The sequence below is a fragment of the Phodopus roborovskii genome, unplaced genomic scaffold, assembly GCF_943737965.1.
Source record: "Phodopus roborovskii unplaced genomic scaffold, PHOROB, whole genome shotgun sequence".
NCBI lineage: Eukaryota > Metazoa > Chordata > Mammalia > Rodentia > Cricetidae > Phodopus > Phodopus roborovskii.
The window spans coordinates 6,743,069-6,764,665 of record NW_026125295.1 but is presented as its reverse complement, the minus strand read 5'-3'; the positions used below and the strand labels follow the sequence as shown (position 1 = coordinate 6,764,665).

The following is a 21,597-nucleotide window of genomic DNA, read 5'->3' as shown; positions in this document are numbered from 1 at the left end:
CGGGCAGAGACTGAAGGAAATACTTTCCCACTGAGGTACGCAAAAGCCAATGTTGCTCTTGGGTGTAACTTTCCCGAACTGTTTCCTGGCTCAGAGACCCACAGATAGTAAAACTGCATTGAGTGATGAACACTGATGTTAGGATAGTCACACACCTCTGTGTGATAGGTAGATTTAAAAAGCACTCCTCATTTGCATTTAGGGGTTTTTGTTTTGTTTTGTTTTTTAACTTTATGATAGTGTGAACATGTTCCCTTACAAATGGTTTGCTTTTCCTCATGCAAAACTCGGTGCCTTTGTCGTAAGTTTTATGTTGGACAATTCGTGTGTTCTGGGGTGTCTAAGGTGGGTGAGGAGGAGCCCTGATATCCAGAATAACAAATGTGATGAACACAGTCCCCACTTCAGGGGTTTTTAGCTTTCCATGGATTTATTGGGATGTAATCACCTTGTAACTTGGAGGATGCATAACTTTCAAGACAGCTTAGGGTGGAGAGTAACAATGAGCCCAGTGACCAGGCAGGTGTATTTGCCAGTTCAGGCCGCCATCACAAAACACTGCACGGTGCCTACACTACACAGCATAAATCAAATTTCTCGCCCGAGATAGGAGCCAAGAGGACCCTACCTGTAAAGGCCCGCAGGTGGTCGCTTCTGGTGTCCTCAGGTGCGTGCGTGTGTGTGTGTGTGTGTGTGTGTGTGTGTGTGTGTATGCTTGTGTTGAGGAAACACATACTCAGTTGATAGCATCAGTATTGACCTTGAGAGCATAGGCTGTACAGGACTCAGTCTCCCCATTTGTAAACAGGGCATCCTGTTCGTTAGGTAGCTGTCAGGACCAGACTAAACAAACCCTGTAAAGAAACACAGAGCGGTGTGTGGGTCTCTCTGCCTTGGTGAAGACAGCATGGGGCAGATGGTGAGAGCCTTGTAACAGACATATTTCTACAGCCATCTGAGTCAGGTACATGGGAACTGAGGGGGACGGTCCTAATGCCTCCTGTCGTGGGAATGGCTCTGTGGTAAAGGGACTGATGCAGAGATTGCCTGAGAGACTTGAGGCCTGAGGCAAAGTCCTGCTTTATCACTGACGGCCAGGCCCAGGGCTCATTGCTACACCTTACTTAAGCCTTTGCAGGAAGATAACAATGGTGGTCCCTCAGTTGTGAAGGGTGCTAAACAGAGCAGACACCGCAACCAGAGTCACACAGAGGGTGTTGTAGTTTCATCTTCGCTGCCGTGGTCAACGCCATGCCCAAAACCAACGTGGGGAGGAAAGGATGTGTCTGGCTCACAGGCTATATAGTCCATCGTCTGAGGAAGTCAAGGAGGCAGGAAGTAAACAGGGGCACAGAGAAATGCTGTGTACGGGCTTGCTTGTGCCTTTGTTATACCACCCAGACCCATCTTCCTGGAGATGGCCTCGCTGACAGTTGTCTGGACCCTCCCACATCAAGTTGGCCATTTAGAAAATGCTCCCATAGACACACCCACAGGCCAAGATGATGGAGGCGATTCCTCACCCGAGGCTCTCTCCTCCCAAGTGTGTCAACCTGACAAGCGAAGCTAAAATAACAGAAGGTCATAATAAAGACAGCTACGGGGCTGCAGGGAAGGCTCAGTGAGTGAAGTGCTTGCTTCGAGAGAGCACTGAGGATTGAGTCCAGCACCTATAAAGAGCTGGGTGTGGTGGTACATACCTGTAACCCTTGCGCTGGGGAGGCAGAGGCAGGAGGATCCGTGGGGCTTGCTGGGCAGTTACTCTAGGTCAGCTGGTACACTTCAAGTTCAGTGTGAGACCCTAGCTCAAAAACGAGCTATAGAAATGATCCCCGAGAGCCGCGCAGCGGTGGCGCACGCCTTTAAACCCAGCACTCGGGAGGCAGAGACGGGTGGATCTCTGTGAGTTGGAGGCCAGCCTGGTCTACAGAGTGAGTTCCAGGACAGGCTCCAAAGCTACAGAGAAACCCTGTCTCAAAAAAAAAAAAAAAAAAAAAGAAAGAAAAGAAAAAGAAATTATCCCTGAAAGTATAGTCTTGACCCCATCTCAAAAAAAACTAAGGTAGAGAATGACAAAGTAAGGAAGGCAACTGATATTATACATACATATAAACACACACACATATTCATATATCATATACATAAAAAGTATTTAAATATGAACAACTGATACTATGACCACTCATGTTGCCAAGAACTTCACGAAGAACGGCCCACGTGGGTCTGACGGCCGAGGCCCTTACTGTTCTCTCTGACTATTATCTTATCTAAATGACTTTCCTGATTGTGACATTTTAGGATTATTTTCATTTTTCAAATATGCTTAACTTGGAGTTGATTTAGAATTGAAAACATTTTTTTGGAAAGTACCTAGACAGCCCAATTCCATTTATTTTTCTGTCTGTGCCTGTGTCAGCCCCTCCCAGGTCATGACAAGTCACTGGGCCCCTGCGCAGGGTTGGAATCATCTCCTTGAACAATTAAAAGAGGCCAGCATCAAACCAGGGCAGGGATGTAGCTCAGTGGCATAGTGCTTGCTTTGCATGATCAGGGCCCTGGGTTTGGTACCAGAAACATACACACACACACACACACACACACACACACACACACACACACCCTGGGCAGAAACATACACACACACACACACAGAGAGAGAGAGAGAGACATACACAAACATATGCGCACACGCACACACGCACACACACAGGGGCATAAATTACAAACTTCACACTGGCCTATGGAATGTGTATTTTGCACACGTGGACTGTGGGTGCTACCCTTGTGTCCAGCTTCCATTTGTGTTACGGGAATGCACATCAGCTGTAGCCCTTCCCTCCCACCATGAGTCTCTCGGGAAATGAGATGAGATGAGGTTCTGAGCCACAGTCACGTTGGAAGACTGGACCGTTTCCGTGAGATGCCCTGACAAATGAAGGGCGGTAGAACCTAGCTTTTAAAGGGTCCTGTACTGAAGCGCACACAGGAAGGACTCTTGCTTGGAGACAGCCTATAGGTACCAGAAACCAGGCCAGAGTGGCCGAGGGACTAGTTGCCAGAGGAGGCACTTTTGGATCAATACTCTGTGTCCTCTGCCACCTGGACTAGGCCCTGTGTGCCAAGATGACTCCTTGCCTAAGAAACACCAAGAAGGGCAAGCCATGGAAATGCAACTCCATGCAACAGAGATCGTACCCAACACAAAACTTACTCCTGAGGACACAGGGCTAAGAGACTGTGTGGGTCTGACCAGTTAGTATTCTCAGGAAGACACGAGATCACCACACTCCAGCACAATGAATGGCTCTTAGCTTAAAGATTAAACAATTGGTAAGGGGGGGGGGAGGGGCGGCGGAGGGGATTGACATACAGTCTAAGCAGTAAAAGGGGTAAATTTGTGTGGCATTATCAAGATGAAAGTATCCTTTACTCTTCTCACTGCTATGATGAAACACCAGACAGAAGCAGTTTAAGCACAAATGGGTTTATTTAGCCCCCTGTTTGAGAGTATAGTGCACCAAGGCAGGGAGGCATGAAGGCTGGAGCTTGTAGCAACTGTTCACATTGCTATCCCCTTTCCCCCCGGAACCAGGGAGAGTCAGGTGAATGTTTGCATTTGGCTTACTTCCTCCTTACTCCATCAGAGACCCACGGAGTAGAGCTACCCATATTTAGGATGGGTCTTAACACCCCAATCTAGAAATCCCCCCAAAGACATTGTCTCCCAGATGATTCTAGATCCTGCCACATTGACATTATTAACCACCACACCAAAGAAAACTCCAGAATGTAACTAAGATTTTTTTAAAGTGTACAGTTTATGAAATGTGGAGTACAAATAAGACTTAACGGAATCAAAAGCTTTTACTCTTTAGACAGAAATGAAAATATAAGCCAGACCCAGAGAAAAAAAATCTTTGCAAACCATTTTCTAACAAAAGGCTTGAACCCAAAGTATGGGGGAACCCCCATTGGATGCTACAGTTTGGCTCTGAAGAACCCTCCCCATCTCGAGGCTATGGCTCATGAGCTGAAAGGCAGAGTCTTGGGGGTAACGTCCTGCTAGATCTCGAACATGGCTCACGCTCTGAAGCGCCAGCTTTGGCTAACATACTGATAGATCTCTAGCATGGCAGGGTTATTGGAAGGTGGGAGAAAGCAGGAGGCTAGACCACATGTGAGGTGATCAGGGGAACCCTCTGTGGACTCTGCTTACAGAGTCCAGGGATCCAACTCGGTTTGCCAGTCTGGTGCAGCTGGTGCCTTTGCCCCACTGAGACATCTCCATAGCCCCGGATTATGTGCAGTTTACCACACATACGTTAAGCCTCGGCTTGGCTGCTACTACAGCTGCGTGTTGTGCGATTTCCTCCACCCTCTTCTGCCACCTCGGTGGCTGACAGGACACGACAGACCGGCACGTGGCCCAGGCTCTGCCTCACACTGGCTGCGCCCGCCTCTCTAATGCGGTTTCCCGGTGTCTTGGGCGTTTGCTCTTATTTTGCCTTTTAGAAGTCAGTTGCAGTCAGAAGTAAGTGGCAAATGGCTGTGGCAGACTACCGTGGGACCTTGCAAGGCTTAGTCCACCACCCTTGCAGAAACGAACCTTTATTTCTGGCTTCGGAAGCCCAGAGGCAGAGAGGGGGGGCTGTTGAAATGCTGACGGGCCTCCAGTCCCATGTGCTCCAAATTAGCCTGCCTGCCTGTTTGTTATTCTTTGTGTTGTATGCTTCCAGTACTCGTGTGAAAAGTTCAGACACACACTAACCTCTTCATCACTCATGCCAGCTTGGGGCCCCTTCTGCAAAGCTTATGACTTTCTGGTTGTCATTGTCTCCACGTGGAAGGCAGCTTGGTACAGATGTGTAACACAGCACCTGAAGACGAGAGCTGGGAAGCATTAGAGTAACATGGGATGGGTCCAGCTGCAGTCCCCAACACGGTGCGGTGAGACACGTCTGCAGCCTAAGGGCTGAAGAGGGCTGGGCCACGTCATCAGGCTGTCTCCTTTAGAAGCTGGATACCGAAGTTAAGAATAGAAACATCAAAGTGAGGGCATAGGATTTGTAAAAAGTCATACAAAGGAGGCTGGAGAGAGGGACCAGCAATATCCTATCAGGGGCCAGAATTTGAATTCCAGAGCCCGCACTGCTCAACTCACAATTGCCTGTAGCTCCCGCTCCTAGGGATGCATGCTTGCTCTGGCCTCCACGGGCACCCACACTTACCACCCCCACAACATGCATGTTTAGTTATAACCATTTTTAAAGTCACATAACTGAGAAATCGTTGCATCATATTAACAATATTGGCACTTGCAGAGCATCGGCCATTGCTGTGAGATGCTCCGTTTAATCCTTGTAGGTCAAGGGCTTACAGGAAAATCCACATCTTTACATGGAGAACTGTGTTGCTTCTAACAGTTGGAAGTCCAGATTTAATTCTAGTGTCTAGTGAACCCTGCTCAGACGTCCCTGGATACCGAGTGCATACTCTGGAACCGAGAGTGTGGTTCCTTGGCCTTTTGGCTAAGGTCCAGTGTAGAACTAAAGGTAAAGCTACAGAACTCCACAATCAGTGTGGAGGGAAGGGAGAGATCCCAGTGGCATGGAAGCCACCATGGGAGGAACAGCAGTGATAAGACACTCGGGGTTCAGGCTTGGGAGCTCCCCATTTGAGTCTGGTCTGACCTCCGTCCGGCTGCAGATGTTAGACATGCATCTAACATGTGAGTGTGAGTGAGGGGGCTGGGGCGGGGTAGGCTACACGCACAGTCATAAAGTCATTGGCATACAGCCATGAGAGGGGATGGATCGTGTTCTGAAGAGGAAAGGATTGAGGTCCTTCAGTAGTCAATGGCCAGGGATATGGGTGTGAACCATCCAGTAGGGGAGGCAGGAGCCAGGCGCCATTATTTTCCTTAGTACTGTGGCCTGTCGTGGGATACTTGCAGACTGTGTGAAAATGCACTGCTGTGGTTAGTGTAACGGCAGGGGGTGTAGGTGGGACTTACGGGCAGACACAGGACTCTGGAAAGAAGCAGGCTGGGCAGTACATAGTAAAGGCCACGCAAAAGGGCGTATATTAGACGATATGGATGGGTTAATTTAAGTTACAAGAAGTAGTTAGGAACAAGCCCAAGCTAAGGCCAGGCTTTCATAATGAATAGTAAGTCTCCATGCTGTTTTATGCAAGCTGGTGCCGAAGAAAAATCTGTTTACAGCGGCTAGACATGGCTCGACACCTAGCAAGGGAGGGCTCCCTTTCACGTGGTTTGAGGATGCATCCGTCACGGTGGGGAAGGCAGCTGGTCATGTTACATCTGCTCTCAAGACGCAAAGAGATGAATGCTGGTGCGTGGCTGCCGCATTCAAAGTTAACGTCTCTGGAAACATCCGCACAGGTACCTCAGACGCGAGTCTCCTGGGTGACTCCAAATGCAGTCTAGTTGACAGTGAAGATGAACCTTCACACCAGATGAGGGAGCTTTTCCAGCGGAAAGGCCACTGTGGAGAATCAGCTGACCACAGAGAATGCCCACTGGCCTTGGCATTGGTTTTGCCAAGAGCAGAGACAGAGGAGAGGAGTTACTGACTTGGAGATGAAAGGCCGCTGCAAACATGGCCGTTTGCTTAGCGCTCATCTTTTGTTCTCTAGTGGGGAGTGTAGAGACAGTCAACCACGTAAGGCAGAAGCAATGGACGGCATCATACTCACGTGCTGATGCAACGGCCTGGGAAAGAAGGAAAACAGAGGACAAGGAGGTCTGACCTTCTGCTTAATAAAAATGAAGATCCTGGGAGATGACTGAGTCTGTAAATCCTTTGATGCTCTGAGTCTGATCCCCAGAACCCTCATAAAAAAAGCCAAGCACCGTGGTGTGCATTTTCAGTGCGAGCACCGCGGAAGCGGAGACAAGTGAACGCCTGGGGCTTGCTGGCCAGCCAGCCCAGCTCAGTCAGCAAGATGCAGGCCAGGGGGAGACCAGGCCTGCACCCCTGTGAATATACACACACGCACACGTGCGCGCACACACACGCATGCATGCACGCACACACACGCATACACATGCATACGCGCGCACACACTAGAAATGAAGAGAAAGGAGGCAGTCACAGATGTTGGGGTGGTGTTGGCCAAGCTCACAATGCAGGACACTACTCCTGCTCCTAGACACAGTAGTCTCTGAATGAGCACAGCAGGGCTCCGGCTTTGCCCATAGATGGCCACAGACTTGTGAGTGGCTTCCAGCCCTGCCACCAGAGACAAGCCTCCACAGAGGGACAATAAAGTGAGACCGTCTCCATTAATCAGCAGTAGGGTTAGATGTGAATGGCTGAAGCCTTGCCAATGAGCAACAACTAGACCAGGGAGAATCAGACAGCCCTTAAGCAAAGGCATGCCTCTGAGGGCTTCCAGGACACCTCTCTATGTGACGCACAGGTTACACAGGCAGCCTGGCTCACAGCCACAAAGCGGAGCCACAGTCCGCAGCCTACACACACCGGAAAGCATGAGTGGGAGCAGGAAGATCTCGCACTTTTATGACTTCATACTGGAGTGGACTGCACATTAATTAGTCCAGTGCAGCCAGTCTTTGTAAAAATGGAGTTTCTCCCTTCCCGGACCCACACTTCTTATCATCAAGGACTGGCTGCAAGCTTCCCCAGCCTTTGATTCTGGATTAGCCTTCAAGCTTGCTCTGCTCGACAGATTGTAGAAAACGATACAGTGTGGTACCCCAACCTAGGCCTGAAGATGCTGTGCACTCTCAACTTGTACCCTCAGACCCCTACCAGGTTGCCATGGCAACAAGCTTAGGCCGGTCTGGATTGGGATTCAATTCCTGCCTTCTCTGTGGCCATCTAGCTTCTGGCCACTTCCAGACCTGTCTGATGACCGAGGCTCCTTGCCCATAGATGCAGTGAAAGCGAAAGCAAGTGAGCCTGGACAAGCCCTGATAGAGTGGCCAGGGACACACTTCAGAGGATTAACGTTTTTCAGCGGCCGTTTCCAAGGCAAGAACTGTTACTCTTGGCATACTCGAGTGCCCCCACACCGACACTGTCTATAATTGAGACATTCCAGCACATCCACTGCTCTTAAGCTAAGATTCCAACCATCATTACAGTTGGAATGTTATATTACCACAGGACCCAAGGCCCTGGTTTTCAGACGCTTTAGCATGTTCTTGTTGAAGCGCCATCCTTATTATCCAGTAATATTCAGTTAAAACTTTTTGCAAAGATTTAAATACGGCTAAAAGGGAGTTCTGCATCCTCAGGAGGTTTCCACAGGCCTGTGTGGCAAGACTGACTGGAGAAGGCTTACCTTTGCTCTTTCCGTGGAGAGCAGCGCCCTCTGTCGGTGCCCTGTTGCAATTGCAGTGCAGCCCCTGGAAACAGGAACACAAATGTTTAGCCAAGTGGAAGGAAAACAGGAGGAACGAGGTAAGGAAAGGAGGACAAACAGGGTGGAAATGATTGTGGAGGAGTCCGGGGGAAGAGGAAGAGAAGGGGAGATGAGGAGGAGAGAAGGGAGGGTGAGAAACTGGGAGAGGAGAACGGGGGGGGAGGGGGAGGGTACAGAAGGAAGGGGACACAGGAGGAGGGGGGAGGGAGGGTGTGCACCCAAGACCTTGTGAACTCTGACCTCTCTCCACTCCTCAGCGTGATGGTAGAGCACTGGGCCATACCATCTTGGAAGCCACTGGGCTAGCACAGAAGGGGCTGTGGGTACGGCATGTTTCAGAGGTCCCACTGCGTGAGCAGGAAGCGGCCATTGCCACTCCATTCCGGATCTCTGTGCTCACTAGCTCATCCTCTTTCTCTTACGAGCTCTGCAGGGGGCTTGGGGCCTTTGACCTTGGTGTCTCGCTTTGCCAGCTCAGGCACCCAACTCCAGTAGGTTCTTCTCCATCTTTACCAATGTCTTTCAGCTCTCGTCATCCGTCTGACTTCTGCATCTGGAACATCAGCAGCCTGCGTCCCTGTAACCCACCTCCTAGGCTCTGGCGAACCCCAGTCTTTACTCCACCAACCCCTTGCTGTGTTATGGTGTACTCTTCCGTAAATCACAGCTACTTGGGAGGCTGAGGCTGAAGGCAAGTTCAAGTGTGGCAACTCAGTGACTGTCTCAAAACTAAGTAAGAAAGAGGACTGGGAATGTAGCTCAGTGGCTATGTTTGGCGTGTGTGAGGCCTTGGGCCCAATCTCAGTACAAAGCAAAGCTCGTGCATTTATCGTCACGTGGCTCGTGTCTGGAGTTATAATGGCTCTCAATGCACATAGCTGATATGGACACTGTACAAACTTTCTAGAGGACATTTCCCGCCTCCTGGACAGAGTGCCAGCCTCTGAATTCATCTTTGATGGTGGACTGGTGGTGTGAAGAGGGCAGAGGAAGAAAGGCGTTGATGTCCTGGGGTCCCCATATTCTGGCAACGTCTCCAAGGATGTAGAAGGTTCTTGGACTGTACAAGATGGTGTTTTAAGATTATAAATATTTCCTCTTGGGTATGATAGGAATCAAGGCTGGTCCATGATACCTGGGTAGTGGCCCTCAAGCAGACTCATATGATTTGTGAAGAATCTACCTAGCCAAGCTTCAAGCCTTCAGCAGTGGCGAGGACAGAGGTCCCTACTCTCCATGGTCCCTTGGTCTGACTGGTCTCATTGATATGTATAGGCCAAGGACTGGGCAAGTCCCCAAAGATGCAGGGGTGTATGGGAGGGGCATGGCGGGATGAAGGTTAGTAAGCCAGCTTCATAGAGTAGGTTTAATGTTACCCCTTCCCTTTCCATGTAGGGATATTTGGAGGAACACAGATGTCCATTCTTCCATAACATGTGCTTAAATTCCGATGTGACTCCATGCTGCCTGGCTTCCTTCAGTTTCAACCTCATTGGCAGATAAATGTGTTTGTTTATACCTTCTTGCCATCATTTTGGTAATGGATACATTTAGAAACATATACATTTTTTTCCCCCTAGAGATTTTAGTTTTGAGGAATATACATTTCCAAGCCTTTTCTCTAATGACCCTCTGGATTTCCTTGGTCTCTGTTTTGTCCCTCCATTTCATCTCTAAGGATATTAATTTATGTCTTCTTTTGCTTTGGGTTTGACTAATGTTTTGCCATTAGTCATTATCATTAGTATCATTCCTCTGTCTCTGTCATCGACTTCTGCCTTGCTTTTTCCCTTCAGTTCCTTCTCCAGCTAATCTGGCCTTTGCCTTGCTTTTAGTTTTCAAAAGCTAAGAGGTCATCATTGACACTATTCATTTGCACTCTCTCTCAATTGTTTTCTGTTGTTTTGAGGCCTGGTCTTGCTATGTAGCCTTGAATGGCCTGGAACTATATGTCCCAGGCTGCCCCCGCCCTTTAAAAACATAATTTCTTTATTGATTATCTGGGAATATCACACCATGCATGCTAATTCTGCTTACCTCCCAGTCCCTCCTATATTCTCCCCTCATCCTGCAAATTAAAAAAGAAACAAGCCAAAACAAAACAAAGCAAGCAAACAAACAAAAACAAGGACAAAAACAGAAAATCTCTTCACGGCTCCATTTTTCCAGCCTTTCCAACTCCTCTTCATTCATCTTGGTGGCATTGGGAGCAGAGGTTCACATAGTATATGCTTTTGTTCAATCAGTTTTGCTAGCAAATGCACATTACAATGAGTCATTGGTCTTGTTCAAGACCCCTAGTTTCCGTTACACCGTCAATACTGGGTGCCCACTGAGACTCCTCTGGGATGCCCTGAAACCACCTGAGTCCCAGAGTCCTGCACGTCTCATTCCACAGGACCAGTTCCTTCACAAACTCCAGCAGGTCCTACATGGGGTAGATGTTAGGATGGGCCAGCCCCGGGCCTGGGCTGTGGGCCTGGGTGGGAGCTGAGCTGGTCAGACCAGGTCACTGGGGCCACCCTCCTCAGGCAAAGGGACAGATCCAGCTCCCCTATGCCCATGCCCTGAGGGTCAGCTCTTCCTCTCCTGCGGTGAGGGCTAGGGACATCTCTCCCTAGTGCAGCATCAGCTCGCACATGAGGGTTGGGGCCAGCTCTCTTGCTACAGGTTCCAGGGAGAGGCAGGGCCAGCAAAGGACAGGGCTGGCTCAGCATGACCGTCTGACTTTGTCACAAACGATCCCTATGGCCTCTTGAGGTGACACAGGCCCCAGTTGCAGCTGGACCATGGACCCTGACACGGCCCTCGGCAGCAGCCTGGGCCCAGGCGTCACCATGGCCCTGGTGGCATGCAGGCCTCCCCCATCGGCCTGCTCCTCACCGCTTCGTTTCTCCTGCTCCGACTCTTCCCACAGCACATGTGTCCCAAAGGCTTCCGTGAATGTCTGTTTTCATACTCATATGATTCTAGGAATTTCCTCAGTGAGCCACTGAATTTCAAGAGGACTCTGCCTATCAGCTCCATGTTTCTGTAGTTCCTGCTCAAGTTCTTTGCTGCACTTACTTCTCATCCATACAAGTGATGGAGGGATGTCCTTCTGTGTATATTTATTGGTTGATGAATAAAACACTGTTTGGCCAATGGAGGCAGGAAGATAGGCGGGACTAGGGGATGAGGAGAATCCTGGGAAATGTAGGCAGAGGGAGACCGCGGAGAGACGCCATGTAGAGACCAGGAGGATGGGATGCACCATGTGTCCGCTGTTAAGATAAGGCCAAGTAGAAGTACATAGATTTGTATGGGTTACCAATTAAGACAGAGCTAGCCTATAAGAAGCCCTACCCGTAGGCCAACAGTTTATAAAATAATATAAGTCTTTGTGTGCTTATGTGTGGCGGGACCTGGCTGGACAGGGAAACTGCAACAGGGAAGTGCATGCCAAACGCACCACAGCCAAACTGCTAGAGCCTGGACACGGTGGCACTGCCCTGCAGTTCTCCCAGCTCTCACAAGGGCATGCCTAAGTACCAAAGCCCTTCACGCTCCCTGACACCCCCTTCCTTTCAAGACCTCGGTCCTGTGGCGGAACAGAGAAGGGCCGGCCCATCCAGGGGCTCGGGTGGAACATGTGTACCGTCCACTTGTGGCCAGCCTGAGGGTGGTGGGTGGGGAAAGGGGCTCTGCCCATCCAAAGGGAGATAACCACAACAAGGTATGTACTTGCAAAAAACTCCAAAGCAGAAGCGTGAAGAACCAGGCCACTACAAACCTCAAGGGCAGCCAGAGAAGCACTTCCTTCCTGGCCACCCCCAAAGTGAAGGACACTCACCTGACGACAACCTGGAAGCCTGGTCCCATGGCTGCATCGGATGTCACATTCAGGATGTCATCCTCTATATGAGACTATGAATTCAGTGACAAATGCTGTGTCTTGCCTACTCCTGGCGTGGAGGCAGGAGGACAGGGACGGACGGAGTACAGGACACGCTCCTTCTTCACAAGCTGTGTGCCCATCCGGCACAGGGGCAGGCAGATGCCTCCCTGCAGCAGCAAGGTGAACAACTGCAAAACCTTTTTGAAAGAATGTTTACCTATGTGACTGTGTCCGTGTGTGCACACATGCGCTTGTGTGCGGCAATGACAGAAGCCAGAACGGGCGCTGGATCCCCGGATCTGGAGTCACAGGTGGCCGTGAGCTGCCTGATGTGGGTGCTGGGAACCGAACTCCAGTCCTCTCCAAAAGCAGGGTAGCCACTGAGCCACCTCTCCAGCCCATCAACTACCTGGAAAATGATGAGGCCGCCTGCACTGCAGGCTGCTTATTCTGTTAAAAGGGGCCCGTGTACAGTGACTCTCTGCATGCTCACCTAAGAAATAATTTTAAAACTTTAAAGTGCTTATGTTGCATCATTAAGTGTTCAACATTGAGCTTTTCTAAAGAACAAAACCCAAGTAAAGATGTTCCAAACCAAGGAGGGGACACTGTGGGCACACAGGGTATGCCAGTGTCCTTCCTGCTGATGTCCCCACCTGCCGCTGCCATGGGTATGCTTTGGCTGTACTTCGGCCCTTCAAATCTAGGTAAAGCCACTAGAAGATGATGTCTAAAAAGGCACGGACTCAGAATGCTCACTCAGGCATGTGGGCCTGAGCTGGGTCTGGCTTGAGCCCTGAGACGGCAGGTTCTCTCTGCGGTCTGGAGCTCACCCACAGCCATTATCAACTTTTGTTTCTCAGGTACAGAGAATGGAAGACAAAGTTCCCAGTCTCAACCTGTGTTGTCGACGTTGAGAGTTCTTCCCTGGGCCCAAGGGGCTAACATCAGGCACAGCCAAAGGCCCCGCTTCTCACGGGGATAGGCGAGCTGAGACAATGCTCCTGTGAGTCACTGAGCTTCGCAAGCAGCCTCTGCGTGTAAACTGCTAACCCTCTCTTCACTCCATGCTTACAAGCCCAGGCTGACTCCTTCCCCAGGAGCCGGGAGAATACACCCTAGAAACGAACCCTGTTTTGTCTGTATATATACATGTGGACTGCATATATACCCTGGGACCCATGGAGGTCAGAGGAGGGTGTCAGATCCCCCAGAACTAGTTATGGATGGTTGCAAGCCACTAAGTGGGTGCTGGGAACTGAACCCACGTCCTCTGCAGGACTAGAAAATATTCTTAATGGCTGGGCCATCTCTCCACCTCCTGTCACCAGCCCTGAACATAACATTTTAAACAGTCCATGACAGCACAGTTGCGCCCATGAACTCCCAAACCCTGGGGCTACAAGCACAAGACTTGCACAAGATCAAACCTGTTGGGGGCTATCGGATGTCTGACTGACTCCTACTTTTACTGATAACAGAACAATTTAGATAACTAGCCAGCCAAGACCCCAGCATGGATGGGGAGGGACCCATGAAGCCCCGCTTCTCACAGAGGATCGCCTGGCAGGGAAAGGGAGGCGGTCTGCTCCAAGGCCACGCACATGCAGGCAGCACTAAACGGACTCAGTAGGTATTGAATTTGTAATTTTAAAAAGAGAGTACACGTTGTTAGGAGGGAAAGGGGAAGAGAATCGGGAGGTGAAACATCCAAGCACATTTACTCATGTATGGACACTACACATCCAATAAAAAATAAGATAAAGTTTTATTGAAACACACCTTGTTCACTCATTTAAGAATTATCTAGAGCTGCTCGGACTACAACGAAGGACTTAGGAAGTTGCAACACAAAAGCACAGGGCTCTGGGACCAAATATGCTCACTAGCTGGTCCTATTATAGAAAATTTTTGCCAACTCATGTCAGACCTGAAGCTAACCTGTAAGCCCCACCTGCCCAAACCCAGGTAACTTCCTGGGGTTCTGGGAGTTGGAGTTCTTGGGAAATAACGACAAAGCCTCATGGGAAATTACAGTGGCCTGTGGGTATAAGCCCCGCCAACATGTGTCTCCAGGCCATACAGCTGGAAAAGCTCCCAGGTGGTGGTCCTGACCAAATTCCATCAAGGTCAGTATTTGGTATCTTAATAAAAGCTTGATTAAATTCTGCCAAAATGGTAGAACTGGTTTTCTGGTGAATTTCAGGACTAGGGCTGCCCCTGCTTTTATGTTTGGGTATGTTCACAAACGGGTTAAGGACAAATTACAAGAAGTCACACTGACCGCACAGAAGAGGCCATCGCTTACTCCCTGGAAAGAGGCATGAAAAAAAGACAGTCATATTACTGTCAGAAACCCTTCAGTGGGACACAACCTTGTCAATTTAGGTAAGTGTGGCGGGGGGGGGGGGGGGGGGGGGCTGTGTGATTCCTGTCCTCTCTCTAAAGAATCATGGGAAGTCAGTTGTAGGGTGTAGGTGGCCCGGCCTCCTCCACAGCACACTTCATCATAGCGCACGAACCCCCAACAAGGCTAGCCAACTGGCTGGACAACTGAAGTTCAATCTGAGGCAGGCGCTCTATAGAACTAAGAGTCTGAGTACCATGTTCCCCGGAACGTGAAGGCTATGAGACCCCTTCTTAGCAGTTCCCACAGCTTGGTGTCCAGAAGCTTCTCTGTCATGTTATGCTTAGGTGACCTCCAGCACCTACAGAGTCCTCCTGCAACACACCAGAGGCGGGGTCCGCGCCTTTCCCGTTGCTCATATTAATGCTGGACACACACCCAGACAAAGCTTTCCTAGTGTCTCCTGGTTAGCTCACTCCATAGCTCTCTACATTCACTTCACTGAAACATGGGTGCTTAACCAGCCTGAAGTGATTTCAACCTAAGAAGAAGCACAATGAGAAATATTATATAGGAAATAAACTTTATTTATCTGATCCTCTGAGATGACATGGCCAACAGTCACAGGTCTGCATACAATAGGGCTATGTATTGACTATTTACAATTTACAGTAGTATTTTTTTCCTCTGAAAAATAATATCAGTATAAAAGCTAGGTAAACATGAGGTGCTGCCATTTGGGACTTATCATAGCTTAAAGAATTAGGCTTTAGCAAATATTCAAAAAAATCAATCTGGGAAATAGTCCATTAAATTCTCTAATTTGTCAGAAAAAAATTTCACTAGGTTTCACCTCAAAATATATTGCACAAGTCTTTAAGAAGAAGAAAAAAATCACCCTAAAATAAATAAGGAAGACAGGCAGTTCTTTAGAAAGAGGGAAAAAACCAAAAACTGAGACACTGGGTGGCCAGGCCAGGCCAGTCAGAAGAGCCTCTAACCCACAGAGACTTCCCAGGAAAAACCATCACCATTGCTCTACCAAGAACATCTGCTTCAAAAGCAGGACATCTGTGGCTGGGCCAGGGTACCTGTCTTCATGACAAAATGGCCCGTAAAGACATCACCTTCCTTCAAAAACCGCAAGCAGGGACAGCGGCGGTTGCCAGCTTCAACGTTCCCTTTCTTCAAGATGAAGTCCGGAGCCATGACTGAAAAGGAAAGGGAAGGGAAGGAAATCAGAGTGAAATAAGAAACAAACAAGCCTTCATAGCCAACCTTCTGTGAGAATTGTTTGGTTTCTCAAGGTAAAATAAATCAACACTCTAGAGATAACAGTAAAAAAAAGTAAAAACATTTGAAATATTGATTTCTGATGGAATCGTCTAAAACCTACTAGTAATTTAAACTGATTGGGCAATCCCGGAGAACAGTATTTAAGCGGGGATTTTGAAGCTGAGGCCCTGACCATGAACCACCTGCACCGTGTGGAGAGCCCACAGACATGACTCTTCAAACTGTGCTCAGGAAGGAGGCGGTTCCACGTTCCTGGGCGCAGCTCTCCTACATCCTACAATTCTCTCACGTTATGCATGGCAAAAAAAAAAAAAAAAAAAAAAAAAAAAAAAGAAGACAAATGGCATTGTGATGGCTCTGTGGGGTAAAAGGCTACATTTCACCTCCAAGTCCATTAGAACTTACAAAACGCTGAGACACAAACCCAGAATCTCCCTAAGAGTCTCCTAGATTAAAATGCTACAAACTAGTGCTCAGATGGAGTACGCTGTTTAAAATGTTAAGTATGGAGCCCAAGTGTCCACTGACATTCAGAGGGGGAAGGCCAAGGTGTCTGAGTGTTCGTTTATAAAGCCAGCTCAACAATCACGCTGGCCAAGAGCCCAATGGAGAGCTGTGAGGATCCTGGTCAGGCACTCCTTTTCAGTTCTGAAACCATGGCTCAAACACCTCTAGGAAACAAAATTCAGTTGTCAAAGAGGCACTAACTACATCAATGTTATGAGAGCAAAACGGCCAAGACCTCACTTTGAAAGAGACCTCAGAACACATGACTACTTGATGCAATGCATGTTCCTGGTGGAGCCTGGGGTCTTAAATATCTATGAAAGATCTCATTCAAATATGGGAAAATTGTCCCCCACGGGAGGCCTCACCTAAGGAGTAGATGGGGGTGGGATGTGGGGTTGGTGGGAGAATGGGACAACGGGAGGGAAAGGGAACCGGGATTAGCACATAAAATTGTTTTTAATTTAAATAAAAGTTAATTTTTAAAAACCGGGAAAATCTGAATGCTATGTATAATATCAGATATTAGTACTATCTTAGTATTACATTTATTGAGTGTGACAGTCATACTGTGTATGACTAGCCTCTTCTTAAAAACACATTTATTCACTGTGTTTGCAGTGTCAGATGCTTGCCAGCATGATGTTTACAGGTCACTGTCAACGAGGCACAGAAGGGGAACTATGTGGACAGAAACCGGGAGTGAGAAACTGGAAAGGCACGGCAGACTCAATTATTTTAGCAAAGCTTGGGTCTGAGAGTTTTAAGCCGAGACGTGCGTTTTCAGTGTGAGAGAGCAGCTATCTACAGCTCTGTGCGGCACAGTACTTACTGTCTGACTTACTAGGTAGATATCAGCCTCCAGCCATGTAAGTCTCATAAACTTGTTATTATTTCTTATGTTTCTGACTAGAAGATGCCAGCATGGCTTTTATTACGTGAAGTAAAAAGTTCCTTTCAAATGCCCGTGAAGTTACCTGTAATCTTGTCCCCTCGTATTACTCTCGTGGGTGACTAGTTAATGCTCTCGTCACCCGAGCCATAGTTAATGCTCACCGCGACTTCCACTTGAAAACTGTCTCCCAGAGATTGCATGGCTAGATCCACTCCAGTTAACCCTAATCTCTGACATCAGAACAGAGGCCACTCAGCAAAATAAAGCTCACTGCAGGCAGGCTTCATGGCACATGCCTGTAATCCCATCGTTAGGGAGCCTGAGGCAGGAAGATCCCAGCCTAGGCTACACAGAGAAACCCTGCCTAAAAAAACCAAACCACACCAAACCAAGCCAGAGGCGAATGCTGGTCAAGGCCTGCCCACCATCCGCCAGGAGACAAGCAGGGTAACGGACTGCCTTCCTTGCTTACCCCGCTCCCAGGAGCACCAAACCCCGTGTCTGCACCAGCACTTGTGATAAGCGCTGTGAAAGGGTTTCTGGAAGAGGGGTGGAGAGTCTGTGGGAAGGCCAAGTCCTGCCGTTCCGAATAGAAGGGAGACACACTCCTGTCTGGCAAGTGACACTATCTGTCCCCTGCCATATTTCTGTCTGCCTCTGAAGGTGATTCCACAGGCTGTCCCCAAGGCTTATCACAGCAACCTAATAAAACCATATTCTGCACTGCCAGTCACTGTAATGGAGACAGGAATGAGACAGCTCTAGATAACCATGCAAGCAAATTAAATGACACTCAACGCAGGCAGTTTAAAAGGCAAAACAAAACTTAAATAGCAGAGGGGTGGAGACATTCTCCACAGCTTAGGAGCACAGCTGCTACCGTAGAGGACCAGGTTCGGGTCCCAACATCCACACAATGGCTCACAGCCGCCTTATAACTCCAATTGCAAGGGTCTCATGCCTTCTCCTGGCCTCTGTGGCGCTTACGCATGTGGACAAACACACAGATACATAAAATGAAAACAAACAAATCTTTTTAAGGTAAGTAATTATTTCTAAAACCCTTAAAAGATTATGTCTCAGACTTAATCCTGCTAATTTGTTCATGTCTGAAAGAAACCATCAAGTACAACCAGGGCTTAGTCATTGTGATTAAATTTCTTTGTAAAAATTACAGCCAAGTTCAAGGTGTATGTGTTCCCTAAATGTTGAAGGCAATATTAAAGGAAGTTAATGGCTTGCATACCGTGTGAGGCTGGGAACCCTTAAACACTGAAGACAGTAAATCATGGGCAACATTTTAGAAAATTACATTTCACTGTAATGAAATGTTATCAGAAATAGCCACAGTCAATTAAACTAGGCTGCCCAGGAGCATTTACAGAACGCATGTGCTACCCTGCATCAAGCTGTGTGATCCTAGGATGCAATGAAACTGTGCTTATTTTAATCAACTTTATTAGTTTTCATCTCTTTAAGCTATCATTCTAGTTAGGCTTTGAAGTACCTTAGGTTCTTCATCTGAATTCGAAACACGGTACACACTGTACTTTATCACTGCACATCTAGAAATGACTTTATTTCTCTATAGTAGTCTGTAGTAATTTCAAATGCCATTCTTTGTAAGGCCATCAATTCTTGGTGGCTGTTAGTCTATATATCAGTCTGTTTAACATAATCAAAAGAAAGCAATTACATAAACCCAATGTCATAATCATGTTCATTAAAAAGAACAAAATAATCCCAGTGAAATGGTTAGTTGCATGCAATATCCATGATTTCAGTACCAAAGACACAAGACATATGTCTCTCCACTCACCACACGCTTACTAAGCACAGACTCAGGGTATCAGAAGATGCCACTGCGAGGTGAAGGGAACTACAAAGCCAAGAGGAAAAGCTTGTTGGGTTAGTTGTCAGACAAATAGGTCATAGGTTATATTGTGTATATGAAGTGGACAGAATTACCGATAGTACTTAAGTTGTTTTCAAATTGAGGGTCATCATGCAAAGCGTAAGGACTATGTAATGCTTCCTCTGTCCTAAGTTTTTACTTTCAATTTTCATTTAAAAGTTTAAATGCTGAAAGATGTACTTCATGCTAAGAATGCATTTTAACTGCCAGTAAATCAGGAGGTTATATTATAAAGATTTTTTTTTCATAATTATAGTATAAATTAAAATTTGATTACATAATTTCAGTTTACCAGCATAAACTTTTGGAAATTGATGAATATGAAACACAGTGTACCTGTACACTGAATTCTTATTCCTAAAAAGTATCACTTTCAACACTGGATAATTCCCTTACAATTCAACACAGTGTCAAGATGGTTTGCAGGAATGATATACCATGCTGTAATTTCATCATAATAGAAATTCATCTCAGTTCATTTTTACTACAGCAAACCTTCTAAATAAATCCTACGCCCTAATTTCAGGTGACATCATCCTTCATCATTAACTAGCTTTACGGTTTGCTTTACAGTTTGCTTTAGAGTAACAGTAGGACAACAGACTCAACAACTCAAGTCTATTTCTGGATGGTGTGACAAACGTCTGAAATATGTATATATTTAATATGAAGTCAGAAAAAAGTAGTAAAATTAAGCCATGAACTAGAAAAATGTTTTTCAATACACACAACATAGTAAGGTTAGTATTCTGCAGGAAAATTTGCAGATGCACATAAAAAATAGGTGTGTGGTTATCTCCTGCCTGCGATTTTAAGAACCGAAAACCACTCAGTGAATTGAGCAAAGAAAAGATTAGTGCAGCGGTTCAGGGTTTGTTCTGGGTCTCCTGCTTCGTGGCTCACAATGGCCTTGAACGTGCGCTTCCTCTGCTTCTGCCTCCTAAGTGCTGGGATTTCGAGGCACGTTCCTGGCTGGCCACACTATTGACAGAGGTGATCTTGGCATGGGGCAAGATTGGAGATGTTAAAGATTATGAAAGATTTTCTAAGTACTTTTTCTGAATTGTTTGCAACATTTTAAAAAAAGTGATCTGATAGAGTCTTACTCTGATAATGTCAGTCAAAACTACTTTCTCAGTTAAACACACCTTTACATATACGTTATTTTTTATTATGCGTCATTTTTATTTGAATTTGTTTTCCAGCTCCACCTGGCATGCATGGAAGACTTCACCTAAAATGCTATTAAAGATGACTGACCAACCTGGGAGATTTAAAAAGTTCTGACTGAAAGAGACCAACAATACCGGAATGATAGAGGACTAAGCCAGAACTAAGCATAAGGCCGAGGTTGTGGCTCACTGACGCAGGGCTCCAGCATGCGTGAGGCTTGAGGTGTGAGCCTCTAAAACCACAAAGCACAGAGCAAGCAGGCAACATGGAGGGTGAGTGTGAGAGCCGAGCACAAGCGAGTGACTGAGGAAGAAAACAAACCCTCAGAGACCAAGGGAAGACATACTCTGCCAGTGCCATCATTAGGGGAACAGACGTGTAGATTTATGCCTTTGGGGTCAGGAGCATTTCAATGAGAAAAATGCTCTTTTAGGAAAACGTAAAAAAAGAGGCTTCTTTATAACAAAAGAATCTCTTGGTTCCAAATTTCAGCCAACTACAACATACTTTATTAGTGAAATTTTCTTAAACATAGAGGAAATGATCCTGAGTCAGTTCACAGATACCAACAATATTCTTAGACTGATTTAAAAAAAAAAAAAAATGGGGGGGGGGGAGACAGGACACAATCAATTTGATTTTTTTCAAGTTATATTTTAGGATCTCTCCACTTCAGGGCCTGCTTTCATTCACATGTGATTGGATGGAAGTTACCACTTACCCCAAATTCCACGTCCTTCAAAGCTTCCAATTTCCTATAGTCTCTGTAACAACTGTAATAGACGGTGGCTACAGACTGAATTTATTCAGCAAGTAAAGTGTCAAAAGCCAGGAGGCTTTGTTTAAAGCCTAGGCAGGTCAGCCTCAGGGGTAAAGGAAGATTAACTCAGAACCAGCTCCAGTTTATCACTTTCTAGAATGAATACTGCTTTACTCAAGGATAAAGGACCGAATGTTTTCCTTTAGATATGCTTAAACATTCTTTGGTCTGTCTTGAGAGGTTTGGTTTTTTTTTTTTTTTTTTTTTTTTGTTGGTTTTGGTGTTGCTCACTCTCTGTCTTTATCTGATGAGCCATGGTAATGGCCTAAAAGATGATTAAATTCTTCAGAATCAATGTACATGGAAATACTTTACAATACGAGAAAGTGCTCTGTGAAGCAAACGGACCAGGTCT

At 47.0% G+C, this 21,597-nt stretch overlaps 1 protein-coding gene across 1 annotated transcript in view; it reads right to left on the bottom strand.

Annotated features, from left to right (window-relative positions):
* Positions 1-15,200: 15,200 nt before the first annotated feature.
* The window catches only part of Golga4 (golgin A4), an 81,744-nt gene continuing 75,347 nt past the window's right edge, over positions 15,201-21,597 (bottom strand). The window contains exon 25 of the mRNA XM_051202200.1: positions 15,201-15,847. Within this exon, the coding sequence (XP_051058157.1) occupies positions 15,824-15,847 (24 nt within the window). The 3' untranslated portion in view covers positions 15,201-15,823. The remainder of the gene's footprint in view (positions 15,848-21,597) is intronic.